Source organism: Zalophus californianus, chromosome 9, assembly GCF_009762305.2.
Source record: "Zalophus californianus isolate mZalCal1 chromosome 9, mZalCal1.pri.v2, whole genome shotgun sequence".
In the NCBI taxonomy this organism is placed as follows: Eukaryota; Metazoa; Chordata; class Mammalia; order Carnivora; family Otariidae; genus Zalophus; species Zalophus californianus.
In genome coordinates this window covers 126,952,470-126,976,326 of record NC_045603.1, presented here as the reverse complement: position 1 = coordinate 126,976,326, position 23,857 = coordinate 126,952,470, and the positions used below count along the sequence as shown (strand labels likewise).

The 23,857-nt window shown below is 44.6% G+C and overlaps 1 protein-coding gene across 5 annotated transcripts in view; it reads right to left on the bottom strand.

The window, feature by feature from the left end:
- The window catches only part of FAM107B (family with sequence similarity 107 member B), a 229,031-nt gene that overhangs the window by 11,218 nt on the left and 193,956 nt on the right, over positions 1-23,857 (bottom strand). For 2 of the 5 annotated variants that reach the window (XM_027594490.2, XM_027594493.2), the window contains one exon: positions 505-688. In XM_027594490.2, the coding sequence (XP_027450291.1) occupies positions 505-688 (184 nt within the window). Of the gene's footprint in view, positions 1-504; positions 689-999; positions 1,122-19,689; positions 19,873-23,857 lie in introns of those variants that run through there. The other 3 variants (XM_027594496.2, XM_027594494.2, XM_027594491.2) reach the window with 3 other exon arrangements.

Here is a 23,857-nt window from a genome sequence, read left to right as displayed (position 1 = left end):
TGTTTTCTCCCCTCCAAAAAAATAATAAAAATGATCATAGTAATAATTTTAAATGTTACTTAAAAAAAAAGACAGAGAGCTCTTGTCTATTATTAAGTTGAGATAGTTCTAGACACTTCTCCCTGCCACTCAAAAATGCCAAAGCCGGCAGTATTTACCTTGGATTCCCACACTTCCCCAAATGTAAGGGGCAAATTCAGAATTTTTACAAATCCAAGAAATAATGTATTTCTTTTTGACTTAGGATACTCTCTTTCATACTTAATCGACACCCTTCCAACCAAATTCTACAATACATGTCCACTTGAGAAGGGGACAGAGTTCTGTAGCCCACGGAGTTAAGAGCAGCAGTGGCGACTGTACCTGCAGATGACCTGACTTCATGGAGGGATGCCCTGGCTCACACTAGAAGGAATAAGGCAGCCTTAAATACAGTCAAGAAAAGAAAAAAATCTCTTAAGTCAAAGTCCCCAAAGGAAAACTTAGCTCAAGAAATCACTGTACCTTTTTTGATTCATGAGAAGTTCTCTGTGAAGATCCTGATGGTTGCGGGACGTTTTTACAGGATTGACTAGTTTCTGAGGCCTAATTAGTTCAGGATTGTCATCTTCTATGTAGTCTGGCTCAGCCATGATGTTTCTTGGGATGAGATAGGCGTCCTTAAGGTCAGTATCCTCAGATGGGCCGTCTGAAACGGAAAGGCGAGATCATCTATAGGCTTTTCCGCTGAGAAGTCTCACATGGTACGGCGCGTTACAACATGGGATTCTCCTGGGCCCACTTCACTACTTCACTGAAAAGTATCTGAAGTTTTGTGAAAGCAACAGGGAGAGTCCAAGAGGGAGAAGAACGGCCTTGCTGTTCTGGGTGGCCCATGACTAAAGCAAAGGGGTCCCATAACCTGACTCTGGTCGCTACTCCTCACACCTTGAGTTTCAGGTCACACAGGATGCGTCCCACCAACATGTCTAAAGACCAACTTAAGCCCATAACAAGCACCTTGGGCACCAGACTGAGGTCCTTCCCTGCTTCTTTCAGCCTTCCCAAATGAATACGCACTGGCAGTGCGCAGACCCTTGACCTCCATCAATGTCAAGAGGTTTCTGGAGCACAGAGCACTGTTCCTTATGCTGCCGCTGGCCGGGTCTCCCTCCCCTTACGTGAGCACCCTGTTCACATCTCCTCAGCTCCGTCTTCAAATGCCGCCTCCTCCAGAGAGGTCTGACCTCTCACCACAGTGCTTACTTACACCCGCAATCCCATCCCCAGCCCTCCCCTGCTTTGTCTAGACGGCAGAGGTTGCTTCTGTGCTACTGGCTCTCTAAAGCAAATGCTCCTGAGGGCAAGACTTTTGTCTTACCCCCTCTCCAGCTGCCCTAGGACAGTGCCAGGAAGGAAGGAAGCTCCAGGGAGGGAAGAGGGTGGGGGGGGATCCTTATAACAAGAGCCTATCTGCACGGGATCGTGGCAGGGAGGACAGGCAGTCACTGGAGTACAGCAGAAGGAAAACGTGATGTAATGCCTGAGCAGAGTCACACAGCCTTTCTGGGCCCAGACTCCGGATCAGTAAAGTGAAACAAACAGATGACAACCCCTAGGGTCCCTTCCCCCATGTTCAATTCTAGTTGTTGATCCTATGATTCAAATCTATGTGTCCTGCCCAATAAGAGACACGCCTGGACAGCAGGGCATACACTCCTGTTTAACTATCAGGGGGCAGTGTGCAGCACACAGTGAGCACTCTGTGAATATATGTGATATTTAATGAGACAGAAGAACACAAGGAGGGCAAGAGCTGGGAGGAAGCAGGCTGACTAAGCACCATGCTGGAAACTGCCCGCAGGTCCATCTGGCTGGCACCCAATTGCCGTACACCCCACCCCTCAGCTCTTCTCTTGCCCATGACCTCCAACCTGTTCCCTTGCCTCCAAAACAAATCTGGCCAATATTTCAAAATAATTAACATGCCATTTTATGCTTCCCTGTCCCTGTGTATTGACTTTTGTTTCCCAAACAAAAAATGAGATGCAGAGCCTGACTACGGCAGAGTATTTGACATTGGGCTTTCTCCTCAAAGTCCAGAGAACACACTTAAATAATCGTCTGGCCAGTTTTATGCCCCTAAATGGAACAGTGATCACAGAACAGGGCACGGTTGGGAAGCAGGTCCACGTGTGAGTGGGCTCACACCCAGCACTGCCACCTTCCCCCACTTCCCCAAGGACATCAAGGTAATAATCACCACCCAGCAGTGGCATACATGTACTTCTGTCACGAAATGCATCCTGACACAGAGCAACCCTAGGTTTCTGTCTGTTCTCCCCAAGAGTTAGACCCACTTCTTTTACAGTTTCAAATCCCCAAGTCCAGCAAAGTGCCTGGCACATGGTAGAAGCTGAATAAAAGTTGTACTCAATCGAATCTGGTCTAAACTGAAAAAGTGGTGAGCTCCTCCAGGGATAATCTCCTCAATGGAAGACAAGTTCCATCTTTATTTCTGCCCATCACATCAATGCACTGAGCAAACACCTAAGTAAATGTGTGCATATTTACATGTGGGGGCTGGACGAAGGGAGGAGAGAACAAACTGTGGGTTTCCATGGACTCTGGGCATGGGGGTGTGGGGTGGACAGTGGAAAGAATAAAGATGTGTTTTCCACTAAAATTTTTAAAACAGAAACAAAAAATGGGTCCTGCAGCAGTCAGCTATAAGCAGTAGTTTTGCTTTCAAAGCCATTAAAGATGTTTTCCTGAACCCTGAACGATCCCAAAACACTGGTGTACTCTTCCGCGTCCAATGGGAAATGATATTCCAAATGGCAGCCAACAATTACCCAGAGCCAATACGTGACCACATCTGATCCTAGCAACAACCCAATGAGCAGAACTAAAATTTTCACTTTGGAGAGACAAACATTAAATAACTTCTCCATACTGATAATCACCAGTAAGGTAAACCTCAAACTAAAACGAATGTCCTCTGGTCTCAAAACCCATGTTGTCTACCAAATCTGCTATTTTTATAGCAAAATCTTTTGAAGATTAATGTGAAAATAAAGAGGTTAAAAACCCAAAGAACAAATAAATCAGCTAAAACAGAGAAACTATAGATGTGTTATTCATTTATATATTTTAGGTTTAACGGCATAATTGAGGCTCAAAATTACTGAACTTTGAGACATGTATAACAAATTATTCCTTGAACACAATTTGCACTGATCTTTTAAATAAAAATGTCTGCAACCGTCACTGAACGGAGAATTACAAACCTTGCATATGGCGAATCAGTGAACCCATCACAGCCAGCCTGACCTTCATGCGCTGCCCCACACAAAAATGTGCTCCTTGGTTGAAATGTGAAATGCATTTCACATTTTTTCTGGACTGTACTTCTGTGCAGTCCCCGTTGTCTTTAAAAGCCAACAGCAGTTTCATTCTCGTTAATCAGTAGACAAGAAGGCCTATAGGATTCCATAAAAGGATCTGTTTCTCTGCTCTAAGCCGCGGATAATCTCCATGACACCAAATCAAAACAGATTACAGCCTCCTAAGGTCAGTATTACATGGGGGAGGGTGAGCCCTGTGGACACGTGGAAGAGCGCTCCAGATGGACGGAGGAGCTCGTGCAAAGGCCACAAGGCAGGAGCGTGCCTGAGCGGCATGGGGAGTAACTAACGTGTAGCTGGAGGCGAGTGTCGGTGAGGACAGGGACAGAGCAGCTGAGGGAGGGGATGGGGGTGGAAGGGCCAGATATTGTGGGCGCATGAGGGCCACTGTAAGGACTTGGCCTTTACTCTGGAGATAGCACAAAAGCCACTCGCGGTTGAAGCGGAGAAGTGACAAGATCGGACTCCTATTGTTAAAGGACCATTCTAGTTATTCAGTTTAGAATAGCAGTGGCAGGCAGGGAAAGACCTGGGCAGGGAGCTCTGACTGTGATGCGGGTGACAGATGGTTTAGACCAGGAGGGTTGCAGCGCAGGTGGGAAGACAGACGCGTCAGGCTGGACTGACTGGAAAGCCTCTGGGGTTTCCTGAAGGACTGGATCTGAGGTGTGAAAGGCACAGGAGAATCAAGGGTGACTCCAAGGTTCCTGGCCTGAGCAACGAGAAGTCGGCACTGTCGGGAAGGGAGGCTGTGCGGGGAGCTGGCTGGACAGGAGATGAGACCAGGCGTTCTGCTTGGGACATGAAGAGTCGGAGGTACTTGCCAGACAGACATCTAAGTGGTGACAGCAGGAAGGCGAGGGCGGTCAGGGCTCAAACCCTGGGTGACTCTTTCCTTTGTCTCGATGATTTGACCTCCACAGTCTCTCACTTCAGCCACCCCCCTCCCCGCCGCCCCCCGTCCTCTGCCCCTCCGATCCCACCCTTCTCACAAGCAGAGGCAACACAGGCTGCTCAGCCCAGTCTTTCCTGAATGCCAGCACCGGGTACAGGCACCATCTTGGGGACCTTGGTGCCAAGACTTGGGTAGAGCTTTCAGTATGCAGAATGAAAAGGCTTCAGTTCTAAATCTAGAAAACAAGTTCTAGCTTGGAATTGTTTCCTGATTTCTCTTTAGATGTAGTATCTGGGAAGTGCATCTGCTCCCAGAGGACCAGTGCAGTAAGGTGGTAGCGTGTCTCCTGCTGGACTGAGGCAGACACTCGAGCAGGTGGGTGGGGGCTGGAGGAGTTGTGCCACAGAGGAAGGTGCAAACCCTTCCCTTCAGTTCTTTCTCACTGGTTTGCGCTTCTTCACAACTGGGGCTGGGAGAGGGGACACGGAAGGCTGAGAGTCAAGTGTAGCTCTGATGCCGGCCTGTGGACCAGACTAAAGAAGCCCTGGTAGCCCTTCATGAAGTAGACCGTGCCAGAGCCTGGGAAAACGTCACTTAGGAAGAAGGGGGTGGACTGGCAGGGAGCAACCTCTGTGAATTTCCAGTACTCGTGGCAGTGGCTGCTGAAGGATCTGGAATCTGGATTCTGGCCACTTCTCAGCCGTGACCAACACATGGAATCCAAATGACCTTCTTATTCAACTTTCTTCCCTCTCCCAAACATCTTCCTCACCGCTACCAAGGCTGGAAAAGGCCATCCTGATCCTAAGGGAACTCTTCCATTTCACAGATCCTGTCCTCCTCCAATTAAACTGAAATGAACCCCCCAGTTTTTCACATTTCCCTGCCTTCCTTGCCAGCATGCCTTTGCCAGCACCATTCCCTCCAGCAGAGATGCTAACCCTCTGCCTACCCTATCTGTGAACTGCCACAAAGCCAGATCTCACTCATCCTTTCAGACCCAGATAAATGTCAAATCTTCCACACCACCTTTCCTAATTCCCCAGCTGTGATTAAACTCTGACTTCTCAACAACAAAAGAATTTTCTCTGTTCCCTTTTCCTAGTGCTCACCACCTTGTATTCCAGCAATACGTATATAGAAATCGTCATCTCTTCACTGCGAAGACCGTATCTGTTCTATATTCACATTCCTCAGACTCCCTGGACTGGGTCAATAAAAAGTACTCAGATTAAGTAACAGAGTCCTGGCTTAACTACCAGTAGAGGGAGCCCCTGAGCTGCCTGAAGTCCTAGTAACAAGGTGTGTGTACCAGCTGAAAGTGGAGTGGGAGTCAGGGTTTCCTCCCTGAGGAACAGGTAATCCAGAAGCCTGACAGAGAAGATGAGGCAGAACTGCTGGAAGGAAAAGTACTTTGTACGTGGGTATTATTATTGAAACATTCTTCCAGAAATAAACATGAAGACATTTTTGTCATATTCACTACCCTGATTAAATAAACTGATGTGTAATTTTTTTTTTTTTTTTAAAGTTTCAAGTCGATAAAGGAGAAATAAAACTGGCTTGACATCCTGGAAAAAGCTTAACTTCCCCGACCCTCCATTCTCCCCTCTGTTAAATTGAGTGTTGTAAGAACTGGTTGAAATGTAGATTTCGGTACTCCGTACAGTCTCTGGCATGTCTATGGGAACTGAATAAATCGAAGATATTATTAGATGAACTATGTGACCAACACCACTACAGAGTTTATTTAGAGGTCTGAGAAACCTTACATTGAAGCTTCACCTAAGCCTTGATTTCTTCAAAAACATAGGAGTACAACTAAATGACCCACAGCCCTTCTCACTGATGACATTCAACGGTTCTAAGACCCATTCATGCTACCAATATTAAGAACCTTCTGAAAAGTGTAAAAAGGTCTAGCACACCTGCAAGGTGCTACATGGTGTTCTAAATGGCTTAGTCAGAGTGTAGGGCACAGCAAGAAACAGGCCTGACAGCAAGGACCTTTCAGAATGCTCTGAGATGAAGGGGACACGCTGCAAAACTCTAAGAAGTTGAGTAATGGGGTGCCTGGGTGGCTCAGTCATTGTCTGCCTTCGGCTCAGGTCATGATCCCAGGGTCCTGGGATCGAGCCCCGCATCAGGCTCCCTGCTCCACGGAAAGCCTGCTTCTCCCTCTCCCACTCCCCCAGCTTGTGTTCCCTCTCTCGCTGTCTCTCTCTGTCAAATAAATAAAATCTAAAGAAAAAAATTCTTAAAAAAAAAAAAGGAGTTGAGGGGCGCCTGGGTGGCTCAGTTGGTTAAGCGACTGCCTTCGGCTCAGGTCATGATCCTGGAGTCCCGGGATCGAGTCCCGTGTCGGGCTCCCTGCTCAGCGGGGAGTCTGCTTCTCCCTCTGACCCTCCCCATCTCATGTGCTCTCTCTCTCTCATTCTCTCTCTCTCAAATAAATAAATAAAATCCTTAAAAAAAAAAGGAGTTGAATAATAACAGAATTGCATCTTAGATATTTGAGGCAAGCCTAAAAATGTGGTCTTGGGCCAGGAGGAGACAGTGACACCATGTGGTACCCAAAGGCATTAGACAAGAGCCTGGAGGACCACAAGCCCAAACAGCATGCACTGAAAACCACCACCTGGTGAGATTCTGCCTTTAATATCTGCAAATCAATAGAAGTCATTATGGAAACTCTACTATCCCAGAGGACAAGAAATCCCAACACTATAGATGGATTTTGAGTCCTTGCCTTTCATTGTTTTCCCTATGGAAGGTTGATTCTGGGCCCACTCCATGCCTATTCCAGGCATCCTATGTTGATTGCTTTCCAGAGGTAAATAACCATTCCCACAGAAAAATCTCACAACAAGACTAACAAGACAAATATTCCTTGCATCATATTGCAGTCTCCTAATCATACTATTTTGGGCACTAGTAGTTCATTTGCATGTTTCTACATCAGAAAGATAAAATTTAAAACCTAATCCTGTGAGATTTAAAAAATCAAATTTAGAGATTATGCTAAGTTTTATGTTTACCTAAATATTTAAAATCAAATTCTACCTAGAAGCACTAATAATCAAAGCCTTTTTTTAAACTGTTTTTATTATGTTAATCACCATACATTACGTCATTAGTTTTTGATGTAGTGTTCCATGATTCATTGTTTGTGCATAACACCCAGTGCTCCATTCAATATGTGCCCTCTTTAATACCCATCACCAGGCTAACCCATCCCCCCAGCCCCCTCCCCTCTAGAACCCTCAGTTTGTTTTTCAGAGTCCATCGTCTCTCAGGGTTCATCTCCCCCTCCGATTCCCCCCTTTCGTTCTTCCCCTCCTGCTATCTTTTTTTTTTAACATATAATGTATTATTTTCTTCAGAGGTACAGATCTGTGATTCAACAGTCCTGCATACTTCACAGCGCTCACCATAGCACATACCCTCCCCAATGTCCATCACCCAGCCACCCCATCCCTCCCACACCCCACCACTCCAGCAACCCTCAGTTTCTATTTCCTGAGATTAAGAGTTCCTCATATCAGTGAGGTCATGATACATGTCTTTCTCTGATTGACTTAATATAATCAAAGCCTTTTAAACAATACTGGGAAAAAAAATAAAAAAAATAAACAATACTGGAAACATGGCAAGGTATGCATGTCTCCTATAGGTTACAGGTGTATTATAACCAATCAAAGCAAAACAATGAAACTTGTGAATTGCTACAAACACTTCTGGCAAGTTAAAAGTAATTCCAAAGCATTCTTTAGGAGCTCTCTCCAAGAGATTCCAGCAGCCCTCTGACAATATTCTGAAAGAGCAGAATCACTTGGGATTGTAGGCAGGCCAACTCCAGGCCTGGGTCAGCTGAAGATGGGAAGCCTGCCCTCGGCACCCACCATTCCCAGATGGGCAGCGGGCTGTGAGGAGAAAGCTGAGAGAGTGGAGAGTGAGTTAAGGCAAGAACTGTTTCCCAACAGCCAAGGGTTTCACTGACAAACTCCTGATTTGCCTGGCTCTGAAGCGAACCTACAAATTCATCAGGGACAGTGAGGCCATCTGGTACCCAAAGGCATTAAGACGAGAGCCCAGGGGATGACCTTTGTGGCCACAAAGCTAAACTAAGGCTTAGAAATGGCGGCCAACCAGAGCCATGTGCACAGGCACAGAGACACTGCCTTTTCAGCTCTGCCCGCCCCACGGCTGCCGCCACATCAAACTCAATAAACTGGCTGCAAACACGCTGCTGTACAAATGCCAGACGGTGACGCCCTTGGGAAAATACCAAACTCATTTTCTCATCGGTTTTTTCATTCTCTAAAAATGTATTCTTATAAAAAAGGCCCATATTTTATATTTAGAACATGGGAAAGGAGGCAAGAAACATCAGGAAGACCGAACACGGGCCGTTATTAAAGCTAAGCTGGTCTGGCTGAGGCGAGACCAACCAGAAGGTGGCGACAGCTCCACAAATAACTAGGTGTCCCTTTTCATAACAACATCCGGCAGAAGAGCAGGGACGCCTCTCACCCTGGCCCTCAGCACAGTTAGCAGAAGTACACACTGAAAGCACAGAGATATGCCACAAAGAAATCCGCTTCAGAGTCCCTATGTATCTGCCCTGGAAGGTGTACCTAAGTTTCTCCCCATCATTTAATACTCGATGAGGCCCTAGGAGGTGGGGGGTTACTATTCCCTATGACCTACAAAGGAGGCTCAGACAGCTTCAAGAACATGGAGTCTAGACCACATGGACTGAGTCTAAATTCCAGATTTCTCATTTACTGTAAGTCTGCCTTTGAGCAAGTTACCTCACTAGTTTAAAAAAAAAAAAGAACGGCAGATTATCTCCTAGGGTTGTTAGGAAGAGTAAATGTGAAATGTATACCAAAGGCAGCAACTAGAAATCATAAACCTTCAGTAGGTGTCATCTGTTATTAGCACTGTCACTGGCAACAAGAAACAATTAGGAACAATAACACTGTTATTGCTGCACTGGGTCACACAGCTACTAAAGAACGGAACTAGGATTTGAACTTGGGTCTGATTCCAAAGGGAGGCTCTTTGAGCACTCCACTCTTCTGGACTGAGATAATGGGGGGAAGAATTCCGTTTCACTTTAACAGGATGATTTTCTCTATCTCTTGAAAAGATTTTAGAAGCTTTCTAACATCATAGCTTTATAAACACCAAACCGAAAACATCTTGCAGAAGATCACATTAAAGTGAGGATAGAAGGCGGGAAAGACACATTTTCTTGAAAACACACAAAGATTTTTATAAGCATGTTCATGGCAGTGCTATTCTTAACAGCTCCACGTTGGAAGTGACCCAAATGTCCATTATCAGTAGGATGGATAAATACATTGCGGTACACTGACACAGTGAAATACTACACAGCAATGGGAATGAACAGACAGCAACTGCAAGGCTGAATCTCACAAATACAGTATTGAGCAAAGAAAGCCAGACACAAAAGAGTCCATACTGGATGATTCCACATATATAATGTTCAAAAACAGGCAAAACCAATCTTTGTGTTAGATGTCAGGATAAAGAGCATCTCGGGAGTGGGCTGAGAGTGGAAGGGGATAAAGGGGAATCTTGGGGTGCTGATAATGTTCTGTTTCCTGATAAAGGTCCTGGTTATACAGGTTTGTTCACTCTGAAAATTCAGTAATCGGTACGGGTTTTTGGCTTATGCCCTTCTCTGTATGTACACTAGGTTAAATACGGTACCTATTAAATAGCTATTAAAATTACTATCTAGAGATCATTTGGTTGCTGCTATGTTACTAGAATTTTGTTATTTTAACCATTTTAAACCTTGTTCAGTCCATAAGAAGTAATACAGTATAATGGAAAAGAAGACCAGGTTTGAAGACTATTTATCCTGAATTAGAACCCTGATTATGTCACTCAGCAGGTAGGTGATTTTGTATAAATTACTTAATCTGGGTCTTAATTTCCTCAACTGTGAATCAGAGCTCACATACCTACATTTGCTGAGTGGTTGTAAACATGAAAGGAAACTTTCCGAAAACATCCACCATCCACCATCCACCATCCACCATACCTGCCCCTGCAGCAGCCGCTCAATAAATTAGACCGTTAAATAGTTCCAATGAATTAGTTAATAAATTAATCTACCTCTCCATTAACTAACATTCTCTCGAAGTGAAAATGGATAGCCATGCACTGCAAGTTTACTAGTTGAGACAAAGTTTAATGGATAACCCACTCATGGTCTCTGCTCTGCTCATCTTTCCAGTTTGGACTTAGGTGACAGAGAGGGACTTGGGAGGGGGAGATGGTGGAGGGGACGAGAAAATCCCTGACAGACAAAGCCAAAGCAAGAGCAGAGCTTGCAGCCTGAGCCTGCCAAGGCGTTGGAAATCCAGATAATTTCCCAATCTCTATGCTTCAGTCTTCTTACCTACAGAACTGGGTGGCCATTTCTCCCCGATTTCTCGGAAATCTGTTGCAAATAACTATTCTGAGCACAGAGCAATTATATAAAAATAAGGGATTTATGAAAACAAAACATCTCCTAGTTTGGCCCGATATAAAGAGTTACTCTTCAAACATCAAGACAACCTTATTGACGCTCACAATTTGCTTAACCTCCCGTGGCCCTTCAGAGAAGACCTGAATTCTGCACATTCCCTCCCTCCCCATGCCTCCAGGGCAGATTCTAGAATTCTGGTGGCCTGCAGTACTACCCTACTTCTGTGAGTAGTGAATGATGGGTGGGGGGAAGGGAACGCTCCTCTGCCCTGACCAAGGGCAGCACACACCTGAAAGAAAGGAGAGGGACAACCAAGTGACTGGAGTCACCGCCAAGGGTAGTGACCCGCAGCACAGCCACATGACGACAGCCCATACCACAGGGCATGGCAGAGCCTGCTCTGCTTCTGGGCTCTGCATGTCCCAGCTATTGAGTCCTACCTGAAGCACAAAAGCACAGAATGGTTTCTCAACCGGACAAGTACAAGAAAATGGCTGGGCTCGAGTTTGAATCCCGAGATATTCCAACCTGAGAGGAGGGCCTCCTTCTCGGCAGCTATCCACCCGGCTGACTGTGCCACGGGTTCAGTCCGATGTTCTTTCAGGTAAGAGGTCCTGTGCTCCGGCTCTCAGGTCTGTCCACGAGGACGGTGATCTGTGAGGCAGCCAAGGACAAAAAGCCACCACTGGATCCCTAACAGATCACGGAAAACAAATTCTGCGCAGTGATCATCTACCGCCTCCGCGGTAGGTTCCCATCTGCACCGCAGTCCACGTACAGGGGTGCTCCTTCGGGCTCCTCAGGCTCCGGGCTTCTCCTTAGCCTCTCCCTGGCATTCAAAGCCATTGTCCATCTCCTCCTCGATGCGAGAGCCAGCCTCTGGACAATGCTCTCCTGGTTCTCCCTTACCTGTCAGCCCGGGCATCCTTTCCCCTCCACTCTCTCCCACTGTTCTCCAGGAACAGGTCCTTAGCCCTATCCTCTTGCCTTTGGTGACCCACATGCCCTTGGCCTTTCTGCTATGTGAGCCATTTCTAAGGTGTATGGTGAAGATTGTTCCCTTCCTCCCAAGCTCTGGGTCAAAAACTCCAAAGTGCCAACTGGATACTTCACATCTGAAGCAACATGTTTAAAGTTGAGCTCAACCTCACTGGTTTGTTCACTGAGTGCCCCCTATGGGCCAGATAAGGATAGAACACTAAACAGGAGAGAGCAGACCCCTTATATTCTAGTGGAAACCATCCCAGGCAAATTTAAGTTGAAATTATTGTTTTTCAATAGCAATAGAGAGGACACCACACACACCATTCTTCCATTGTCAGAAATAATCCCGTCACCTTCCCTTAACTTCCTATTTTGCCATCAGCCAGGCAGCTTTCAAACTGATGTTATCTCTGCAATGTGCTAGGCCTCAGCCTTGATGCGTAATCGAACAGTCAGCGTTTCTCTCTCATGATAAATGTCCTTGGGACCATCATCCACTGCCACTGCTATAATCCTAGCCCACGCTTTCATCCCATAGTCTCAGGATCGAGCAGCTGGCTCCTCACCAGCCTTCACCCCTCCCGGTCACTCTTCTCTCTAATCTAGCTGCACCCCAGCCAAATCTGATGATGCACTGACTATTTAATCAGATCAAGAACCGCCAGGCCAAGTATCACTGCCACACCAGGATAAAATTTTAACTTTCTGCCTGGTTCTTAAGGTTCTCTACAATCTGGCCCTCAAGCACCTTTGCAAACTTCTGGCTCCCACTCTCCAGCATAAACCATCTACTCTGACAAACCGGTCCACACAAAACCCATACACATTCCTAACTCCACCTCTGTTCCTGATTTCTTCCCAGGTGGCATTCTGTCATCAAAGCCAGTGAAAAGTCCAGGCCCCTCGCAAAGATCCAACTCAAAGCGGACCTCGCCACGAACCTTCCCACAGCCACTTCTCAAGAGCCATCCCCCTCTCGTCTGGACTGATGCAGACAATTCTGCTTGCTCCCCCCCTTTACCCACAAATTTGACACTTATCATGAGTTAATTTTTCCTATATATCCATGTTGTCTCTCTTCAAGAACAGATGGTCATCCCTTCAGCAGGGAAGAGACCTCTGACTGACTTAAACCATCCCACAGCTCTAGCACAATGACTCAAAAATAAGCCATAAGGAGAGGAAGCCACACAGTGACTACATAATGCAAAAGGACCAGTAGAAAGCTGGGGCCACCAACTCCTTGTGCCTTTGCTGCAGACCATGGGGTCAGCAACAGATCTGGGTTCACTCCCTGCTGCGTGCCCAGCATCATGCTTGTGTCACACCACGGCCACTCAATAAAAATGTATGGAATGACGGGGACAAACACTGGAGGATTGGACTGTCCAAATAAAGGAGCTCCTTTCACAACGCTTTTCCTGACTCCTCATGAGGGATCCCTCACCTCCAGCCCAACAGGACACTGTTAATGTTCTTCTTAGGCTACTGAAGTCTACTTCTATTAAAACTATTTGGGGGCGCCTGGGTGACTCAGTCGGTTGAGTGTCCAACTCTTGGTTTCGGCTCAGGTCAGGATTTCAGGGTCATGAGATCGAGCCCCACATCGGGCCTGGTGCTCAGCAGAGAGTCTGCTTGGGCTTCTCTCTCTCCCTCTCCATCTGCCCCTCCCCCTGACTTGCGTTTACGCGCACACACACTCTCTCTCCCTCACTTTCTCAAATAATTAAATCTTTATTTTTTTTAAGACTTTATTTATTTATTTGACATAGAGAGACACAGGAGAGAGGGAACACAAGAAAGGGCAGAGGGAGAGGGAGAAGCAGGCTTCCTGATGAGCGGGGAGCCCAATGCAGGGCTTGATTCCAGGACCCTGGGATCATGACCTGAGCTGAAGGCAGACGCTTAACGACTGAGCCACCCAGGTGCCCCTCAAATAATTAAATCTTAAAAAAAAAAAAAAAACCCTCTATCTGAAGTTTTCTTATCCATCACATTAAGCTCACAAAGGAAAAGCCTGATTCTTACTTATTTCTCATCCCCAGAAACATTTCAGTGTGCTTTCCACATATTGTTCAACTAAAATTGGCCAGGTGATATGCAGGTCAAGTGAAGTATTGAGCTCAGATTTACAAAAGGGGGCAAACGGGAGGGGTGGGAGAGGAGGTCAACCCTTGCTTTGAACACATTCTCCACCCTCATTTGATTTTGAAGGAGCCCAGAATGAGTTCTAGGCAAGTCTCTTCTTTTGATACAGATCAGTACAGGGAACCAAATGTCCATTTTTCTAACCCAGCAGATTATGCTCACTCTTGAACAAAATGATCCAATAAAACATTCACTAAAAGTCTGTAACATTAAATGCTGTAAGCAGTGAGTCTTTTGCCATAAAAAGATAACTCAAATTATTGTCTGGTGAGAAATAAATATTAGTATGTTGGCTTACATTAAAATTCCCATAATTAGTATTTCATTAATATGCAGCCCATTAATCTGCACAAACCTCTAAGCAACTGAAATGCTGTCAATTAACAGATTTCCTTAATAATTGATTACCTTAAAGTCACTGGCCTTAAAATTGCCTTAGACAGATAAATTACACTCATCAAATAACATTTGATACATGACCGTTAAGTGACTCTGAGCGGCTCTCTCTCCTACGTAAAGCAGCTTGATAAGATCTGAAGTTCAAGGACCCTTGCTTTTCCCAGAGAAGACTGTTTTGTGGTCTAACAGTGTCACCCAGTGGTAGTAGGCACAGTTTGTGTTCAGAGCAGCTGTTGTTTTTAAAAAGAAGCACTTGTCACACGTGTTTACTAAAAGAGAAAAAAGAAAACCACTTTTCTGAATTGCACAAAGAAAACTAGTATGTGTAAATTCTGGAAAACGGGGGGGTGGGGGGATGGGTTAGTCTGGTGATGGGTATTAGAGGGCACGTACTGCATGGAGCACTGGGTGTTATGCACAAACAATGAATCATGGAACACTACATCACAAACTAATGATGTAATGTAATGTGATTAACATAACAATAAAAAAGTGTAAAGAAAAAAAATTCCGGAAAACATGGGGCTGGTACAAGAAGAGAGCCACCCTATAGCCAAGGTTACTCTGAAGCCCTTGGGGACCGTACAAGAGTGTACAGATCTGAAGAAAGGCAAAGTGAAGCTCCTGCGACTCAGGGGTAGTGTAGGTTTGACTTTCAATCAGTTCAGTGTCCCAGGACTGAGCCACAGGACCAGAGTCACCCCTGCCATCGGCTTTATTGTCTACCATTTGGCGGCTTCAGTTCTCAAAAGCTTAGATTCTTCCAGAACAAGGGAAGAATAACCAGTCAATTCTATTCCAGGGCTGATTATCTGATTTTAAAAACTTATGAGGTAAAGTTTAAGTGAAAATAATAAATTATTTAACTTCCTTATCTGTAAAAAGAGAAGGCTGGACCAGATGACCCTTGAGATCCCTTACCAGTTCTAACATTCTGATAATACAGAAGAGTCCAGCTTCTCGGTTGCTCCCAACCACAGGGGCTTGGAGCCAAGGGCTGCAGAACTTGGCCCCATCATTAGAGCCAGATGCACCAGGAGAAGGTGTTCCTCTGATATTTCACACATACCCCCACCTTGGCCTCCACTCCAACTCAGCCCTGTTCCCAAGAACACCATGGACTTCACATGAAATCTACAGTGATTCGGTTTTCTGGTAGTGATACTGAATTTCCCCAGATGCAGCCACCTTCACTCCAAGTCCCCCTAAAAGAGTCTCAACTGCTTGGCCCAGAGCTAGAGACATGCTCCTAAGAAAGGAGCATGGACCAGACTTTATTAAACCAAAACTTCAAATCCAGGGGAGCTCCTAGATATCATAGTGAAAAAACACACATGTACCATATAGGGTAAATAAAAAACTATTTATCCCCCTTGGCATAAAGTCTCCTATATCAAGTATATATTGCACCATAATTGAATAAATTCGTGTGAATCCTAAAAACCACTCAGAATCATGCCACAGTTCACCCTGTTACTCCCCACCTAGTTTCTCTTTATGCATCTTTGTCTTCTTTAGAAATCCATAGATATTCTTCTTGCTTATTCCCACCAAATCCCAAATACCTGTGAGTTTTATGAAGTTAATGACAGTTTTTTCCCCTCATTCCCTTACATTTAGAAAATCAGTAACTACTCTCATGGACCATTTGTCAGAAGATAAATTTTCGCCGCATCCTTTCTGAAGAATTTGCTAGCAGTCTGCGGCAAAAGGCTTTAATATGTACACACCCTGAAACACGGTAATTTCACTTCTAGGAATTTACTCCAAGATGATAATCAGAGATGCAGACAAGAATGTATTGCATAAGAACATCTGTCTACAATCTATGATAGTGAAAAAAAAAAAGGAAACCACTTAAATATCTAATATTGGGTTACAATGTGCCTTAAACATTATATTTTTAAACAATAAAAGGGGAAATATTCACCATGTATCAAATAGGAGATAAATACCAGGTTCCAAAACAGTATGCCCCCTACTTTGTAGTATGTGCGTCTGCATGTACAAAAGCTATTCAAAACATCATGCAAGGCACAGCATCAGCACCAGGAACTTGCTAAATGCAAATGCCCAGCCTGAGAGCTACTGAATCAGAACTGCTAGGGGCAGGCCCAGCAGTCTATGTTTTCATGCTCACTGTGTGCCACACAACCTCTGAGGTAAGGTACTGAAATTTACCCTATCGGAGGCACAGAGACACTGAGGCCCAGAGAAGCTGGGTAATTCACTTAGGGCTAAAAGGTCAGTAAGTGGGCAGCATCACCCAGCTAGCTCCACAGTCCACGCTCTTAACCACTTTGCTCTAGAGCCTCTTCCAGATGAACTCATGTTTGGAAGTATGCTCCATGCTCTTTCCCCTAAATGAACAGCATGATGCAACCCACCTATTGGTTTGTCTTCTTCATTGTGTTTTAGCACTTCTGTTACAAAGCTACCGACGGGTGGGGGTGTTTGGGCACTCTCACTGGCACCACCACTGACATACCTCTTGATGAGCACCTGCTTGACATCTCTGAAGGCTATAGAACGATCTTTAGGTTTCGGTGTACATTAAACACCAGCCCACCTGGGCAGAAACCTCAATGCCCACCAGCGACAGACACCATGGGCCGTGACAACTAAACACAGAAGGCCTGTCTACTGGCAGCTAAAATGCAGCTGTCACGTGGCAGTCCCAGACACACATTCTACAAACCACCTGGCTTACCATTTTTTAAATGATGCAACTTTTGATGAATTTCTTTTACTCTTCCGGTTTCTATTATTATTTCAAAATCTGCAGGTAACACATTTTTATATTACACTATTTTATATTCACAAAATTCAGGTTTGAAAAATAAGGCTACCAGAGTGTACTCCCAAACTGCAAGTTCCTAAGTAAAGAGGCCTCCTTCAGCACTTTCGTTGTGTTATTTTCTAGGAAGAAACACCTCAGTCATTCATGTCAGGAAACCACAAAGGGGGTACACTGGGAAGATGACTGATTTAGGCCTCATCATTCCTCAGAGGAAGGAAACTACACAGACTACAAAAAACATCCAGCTGGACTAGCTGTCAAAGTCCTCAAATATTCCTGTCTTCAAGAGCTGAATAATAATTTCATAAAATTTATGACTTGGCCCAACTAACCAACCAAATATTTTCAAAAGAGAAGGTTATCTTTAAAAGGACTTAGGGACAGAAACTTTAAAGGAGCACAGAGGCCATTTGTACAACTTCCTTGTTATTTCGGATGAGGAAACTGAGGCCCAGGAAATGGCTTGGCTAAGTTCACAGAGAAAGGGACAATGCCTGAACTAGAACCAATATCTGACTGGTCCCCACTACGGCGTTCCACACGGGCTCTGTCACTTCTGATGACCATACTGAATTTTCTCAGTTGATTTTCTACATTTTCTACACATTTGGTGCAATCTCTAGCACCGCCATTAACATTACCACTTCATCAATACTGGATAGCATCTTTAAAGATGCTAATATGTTTAAATTTTTAAGCATACTTTAACAGCAGCACCACACTCCATCTCCTTCTATATCCTGCCAAATTCTAGAAGAGTACAAATTCCTTTTGAGGATTTAAAAAAAAAAAAAAGCCTCTCAAGGTAAAAGAAAACTACTGATTTGACCTTTCTAAAAAAAAGTTTTACTTATTTCAGTAATCTCTACACCCAACATGGGGCTCAAACTCACCACCTTTGAGATCAGGAGTCGCACGCTCTTCTGAATGAGCCAGCCAGGCGCCCCTGCCCTCCGCCCCTTTTTAAATGTGAGATAGTAGCACTGATCAACTACAATGTTAAAAAAACAAACAAATAAAAACATCAAAAGCCAGTGACTGCACAGACACAGTAACTTCAGACATCCCCTTTAGATTCCTCATTTACCACCATCTCGTCCCTCTGTTAAATCCTATCCCTCCTCAAGCATCAGGATTCAGAATAAAATTAAGTAAAAAACTACTGGAAAGGTGAAAATCAGCCCTACTGACAACTAGAGAAGTAATGACCAACCTTACAAGCCGTCCCCAATACTGCCACCAGAACATAAAGAATGCTCACAATGGGACACAGTCGAGCCCACAATGCCACCAGGAAAACAAGACATCCTTCTGATCTCACTAACAGGTGCGACTGCTAACTTTTTACTAAGTGACAGCTCTAGCAACACATTCATCTCCTGCCTCCTAGATAAATACTGTTAATATACCCCATCACTGAACTGTGCCTGCTTCCTGACAACAACATCCAACCTAGGTCTGGCTCTATTCCCCCAGTCCCGCCTTCAAAACACCCTGCTCAAGCACAATCCAAACTCTGCTTTCCAGGAGAATTTCAACGTTCTTCTGGGCTACGTTCACCTACGACAGCAAGCTAAATGAACCACACTTGGGTATGACTACACCTGTTCCTGGTGCTTGCTGGCTGATGAGATTCAACACACTTTTGTCTTAATAAGTTACCAGTAACATGTGACAGAGCAGCAAGAATCTCAAATAAAAAGCCCGCAAACTGACACCCGTCTTTCTGGGTCTGTTTCCTTACTGATAAAATGACAGCCAGTAATCCTATCATTTTCATCTCAAACCTGCTAAATTTCAGCCATATTGTGTGTCAAACAGATTTGTTTCTAGGAAAGAACATGCTCTGGCTTCCACTCACTCAGCTTACCCTTTCACTGATACAGCTTGTCTGGAAATTTTTTTCCATTTTTCATTCTCAAAAAAAAAAGGGGGGGGGAGGACACCATGCCAAAAACAATGGTTACAATTATGTGTATTTTCTGAATGGTTAAAATGTTTCATAATTACAAGAATACAAGTCGACTTTTATTTGATTTCTGCTTCCACAATAAAAATGGGGCTAGGTCTCCGTCTGGTTCTTCAGAGGACTGTCTGGCTCTAACTAAACCCCAGAGAGCAGCTATTTATACAGCCCAGGTACTTTCAATTAAAGTCTGTTTTCCCACTTCTCTTCAGGTTACCTCATGGGCCTTCTGGGAACAACAGCATTAGCCGGTCTTGTTTTGGTAGACACCAAAACCAAGACGGGAATATTAAACCCACGGTGGCCAGCAAGGCCACAGCCAAGCGTTTCCTCTCGTGTCCTTAAACGCTGGCCCTGTCCCTCCTCCGGGTGAGCCTCGGCTTGGGCCCTAAAGACCCAGAGAGGAACGAGACGCGGTCCCTGACGCCCGAGCTCACAGCTAGCGGGGGAGACGAGCACCCACACTGCAACAGTGCGGTACCAGGCCTTGAGGGAAGTCTCAGAGGTGGGTGCTTCTCAAGGCTACCTCCCTCCGACTCCAGGTTCTCTCTGTACACCACACACATCAGTGAGGACGCTCTGGGACACATGTGACCGCACCTGACCAGACGCAGCTGAAACCGCAGGCACTTGTTTTTAACTCACACAAGAACCTGAGGTCAGATCGTCCAGGGCTGCTTCAGAGCTCCGTGGTCTTATCGGGGACCCCGGCTCTTGCTGTCGTGCCCTGCCTTAGCAGCCCCATACAGCAGCTCCCAGAGGAAAGACAGCTGGGTACACCTCCCCCCTCTAAGAAGTCTCTCCGTCTGGGGGCAGTCACTCCCAGAAGCCCCCAGGGGGACCTGCTTGCATCTGATTGGCCGGAACTGTGTCATGTGATCACCAGAGACACAAAGGAAGCTGGGAAAATGGGAACAGGCACTTCGGCAGCGAAGGGCGGAGAGCAGGGGCTGTCGGGTAGACAGTCAATTCTGTCACTTCTGTCACACACAGACTGTTAGGGGCTGATGTGCCCCCCCCAAATTCATATGGTAAAGCCCTATCTCCCAGTGTAATGACACCTGGAGGTAGGGCTGGTGTGAGGTGATGAGATGAGGCCATAAGGGTGAGACCGCATGATGAGATTAGTGTCCTTGCAAGAGGAAGAGACACCAAAGCTCACTCTTTCCCCCACCACGTGAGGGCAGTGAGAAAGAAGGCAGCCATTTGCAAGCCAGGAAGAGAGTTCTCAGCGGTTACCAAAATCAGCCAGTACCCTGATGTTGGACTGCCAGCCTCTAGAACTGTGAGAGAGAAATGTCTATTGTTTAAGACCCCCAGACTATGGGGGCTCCTGGGTGGCTCAGTCAGTTGGGCATCAGACGCCTGATTTTGGCTCAGGTCATGATCTCAGGGTTGTGGTCAATCTTTGAGCCCCATGTGGAGCCTACTTGGGGTTCTCTCCATCCTCTCCCTCTGCCCCTCCCCCTGCTCACACGCTCTGTCTCAAAAAAAAAAAAAAAAAGACACCCAAACTATGGTATTTTGTTATGGCAGCCCGAGCTAAGACATATCCTCAATTCAACTGTCTTCAAAGGCACTCCAACCTCCTGACAAGAGGCTCGCTGGGCCCCTCGGGTGAGGTCATTTAGCTACTTTGGACCTCCGCTCCAAAGCTGAAAGGGAAACCCCAGCAACAATCATTTCTTCAACGTGTGTAGCCCTCACAGCATCGGTAGTAAAAGCCACAACAAGCAACAAAGACAGGAGACTTTTTAATGAAACGCTTTTATCCTTAGCTTTTCCATCTACACAAAACGTCCCTTTTCAAACGGGGGGCGGGGGGGTGGGGGGAGGGCCCGGCAGCAGTTTGGCAAGAGTTCAAATATAAACACATTTGTAGTGGGTGTGGGCCCTGGAACAAGGGAGTCAACTTCTCCGGTAACTTTCTCTGCTTGAACTCTGCATGTTAATTCAGATCCCTCTGGACTCCTGTCATTCTAAGACACCAGACCTTGCTATTTCCCACAGCTGCCCTGCAGAGTCACAGGAAAACAAAACACGGTGTCGCCAGCTTCAGAAAGCATCTTCCTTCCCACAAGCCATTACTTCAGTCACCCACCAGGGCTACACCTAAGCCCTGACTATCTCTATGTACGGTAACAGGCCGAGGGAAACTTTCAAAATGAGAACGGGGAAAAAGCAACAGCCACCTACTTGGCAAATGAGGAACACAGGAAAATGAAAGCCTAAAAACAAGTAGCCCGCATTTAAATGAGCAGACCTGAGGTGCCACAATGTCTAAAAAGTGTAACGGCCTTTATTCTTACTGGAATAGGAAGGAGGATCACTGTTTTAGAAAATACTCAAGATTTCAAAAATGCATATATTTCTGGAGTAGAGGCCTTAGAGAAATAACCACTTAATTTTAGTAGTGAGGAATAGATATATGTCATAATTCAGATCCCATAGAAGTTGAGAAATTTCATTCATTTTATTCAAACAGGATGCTTTTAAGACCAATTTATAAGGACTGCAACAGTCTCCTATTTACTTTGTAATAGTAATAGACTGTAAATACTTTGCTTTCACCGGTAAGTTCTCTCCCAAAGTGAATCACTCCTTCTTCCCCCATGCAAACACGTAAAACTCAAACCACTCACCACTTTGTCAATAACCCTCATGGCCTCAGCCACCAGGGATGAGGACTTGGGCCCCAAGTCCCAACATATCCTCCATCAGGCTACTCATTCTGGCATTTCAATCCAATCTATTACTACCTAATACTACTACTGTCAAATGATGTTTTCCCCAATCTTGCCATACCATCAAGCCACTTAAATCCTACAGCAGCAATAGTGATTAAGTAAAAGAACAGGGCAGGATGGTAACAGTAAGTACTCGGCCCAACACTAGTTCCATATAAAATGGAGAACCTGCTTCTCTCTCCCTGCCAGTTACCCAAGTTTTAAATGTTTTCATTTCTCTTGTTGCAAGACGATTCATTGCTCAAGAACTCAACATCCAGAAACTTCCCATCAGCTTTGACTTCTCTCACAGTTCCTGTCAAAAAGTTCATAACTTTAACAGTATCTGTTTTAAAATCCAAATAGTAGCTACTGTAATTTAATTAAATGAAAAGGGTAAGGACAAATGACATGTCAACACATTCATAATCAAAAGTTGTCTTTTACTTACAGCTGGTTATAAAGGAAATCATTAATTGCTTCCAGAAGAACAATTATAAAATCACTCTCTAACAAGAAACTACAGATGTACCATGATAGCTAACTGTTTCCCTTATGACTTTAAAAAAAACTAATCTGAAAAGCTTAATAAGAATAGGACCGTTTTACCTACTTATATTAAGTCTTCAAAGTTAAATGCAGCCAAAGGTCCATGAAAAATGATAATTCTTTAAATAAATTTTCAAGGCAATTCAGGGCTCAAAGAACAAAATATAGAAATAAATACTCTTTAGTATGTAATCTTACAAATGTCAAATTAAACAAGATTCCAAGTATTTGAGAGTGAAATTTATCTCAGATTTAAAAATTCAGTTTACAGTACAAAATCTACAAACACAATGGTGCCTGTGACAGTAATTAGGAAGGCCACTAACAACTTTATTTTCCTAATTTCATCTGTGAATCTTCAGAATGAAGTCCCAAACTTTCTTTCCGCTTTATAAAATACATTAGTTCTAGGAAAGATCTGTTAACATTCCTAAATTTCCTTATATCCAGTAGCAATATACAACAATGTTAAAGATGATTATAAGCACTTTCCTTCCATGAACCATCAGACTTGCTCTAAAGTTGATAAACTTTCTAAAATACCTCAGATCAATGGCTTTCAAACTTCTGGCTGTAATCCTCTTTACACTCAGTGACCCGATAAACACCCGAACTAAAATTAGCTGAAGCAGAAGCTTCCAGAAGCAATAAGCCATCTTTACTATTTGCTGTACGCTCTGATATTTGCATTGTCTCATTTTTTTGTAATGCTGGCTGTGACCCACTGAATTGATTCCATGACCCACTAATGGACGCAGCTTGAGAAATCCTGCCCTGATTCATTTATTTAAACTTGCCACAGTAACTTAGCAGCAATCTGAAGACGAGAGAAGGCACCAGAAAACTTCCAACAGAAAAAAATGTAAATTGGATAAACTGCTGCATGCCAACTGTCATCATCCCTTCCAAAGAGAAAACACTTAAAATCCATTACCTTTTAAAAGTTTTATTTGGGCTAGTATTGCTGATACTAAAGTCATTACCTCTCTTCCACCTAATCTTTAAACTATCCTTACTCCAGTCACTAAAGAATAACCTCAAATCCTTCTAGCTGTGTGAATAAGTAAAGGAATACAAATTAAAGATTACCTAGAGAATTCTGTTGATAGGTAAGTCTTTTTCCCTTCTTAAGACAGAATGTGGGGAATAGAGATGACCTAGGAAGTATTGTATTTTCTCCCCTTAAAATATTTTTATAGACTTTATTATTTTTTTAAGATTTTATTTATTTGAGGGGGGATGCACATGAGTGAGGGGAGGGGCAGAGAGGGAGAGGGAAAAGCAGACTTCCAGTTGAGCAAAGAGCCTGACGTGGGGCTCAATCCCAGGACCCTGAGATTATGACCCGAGCCAAAGGCAGATGCTTAACCGACTGAGCCACCCAGGCACCCCTCCCCTTCTTAAAATATTTTTAAAAAGCAGTTTCCATAATTTCTCTATCCACAAATAAAATTATATAGTACATCAATATTTAAAACTAACTTGAATGGCAT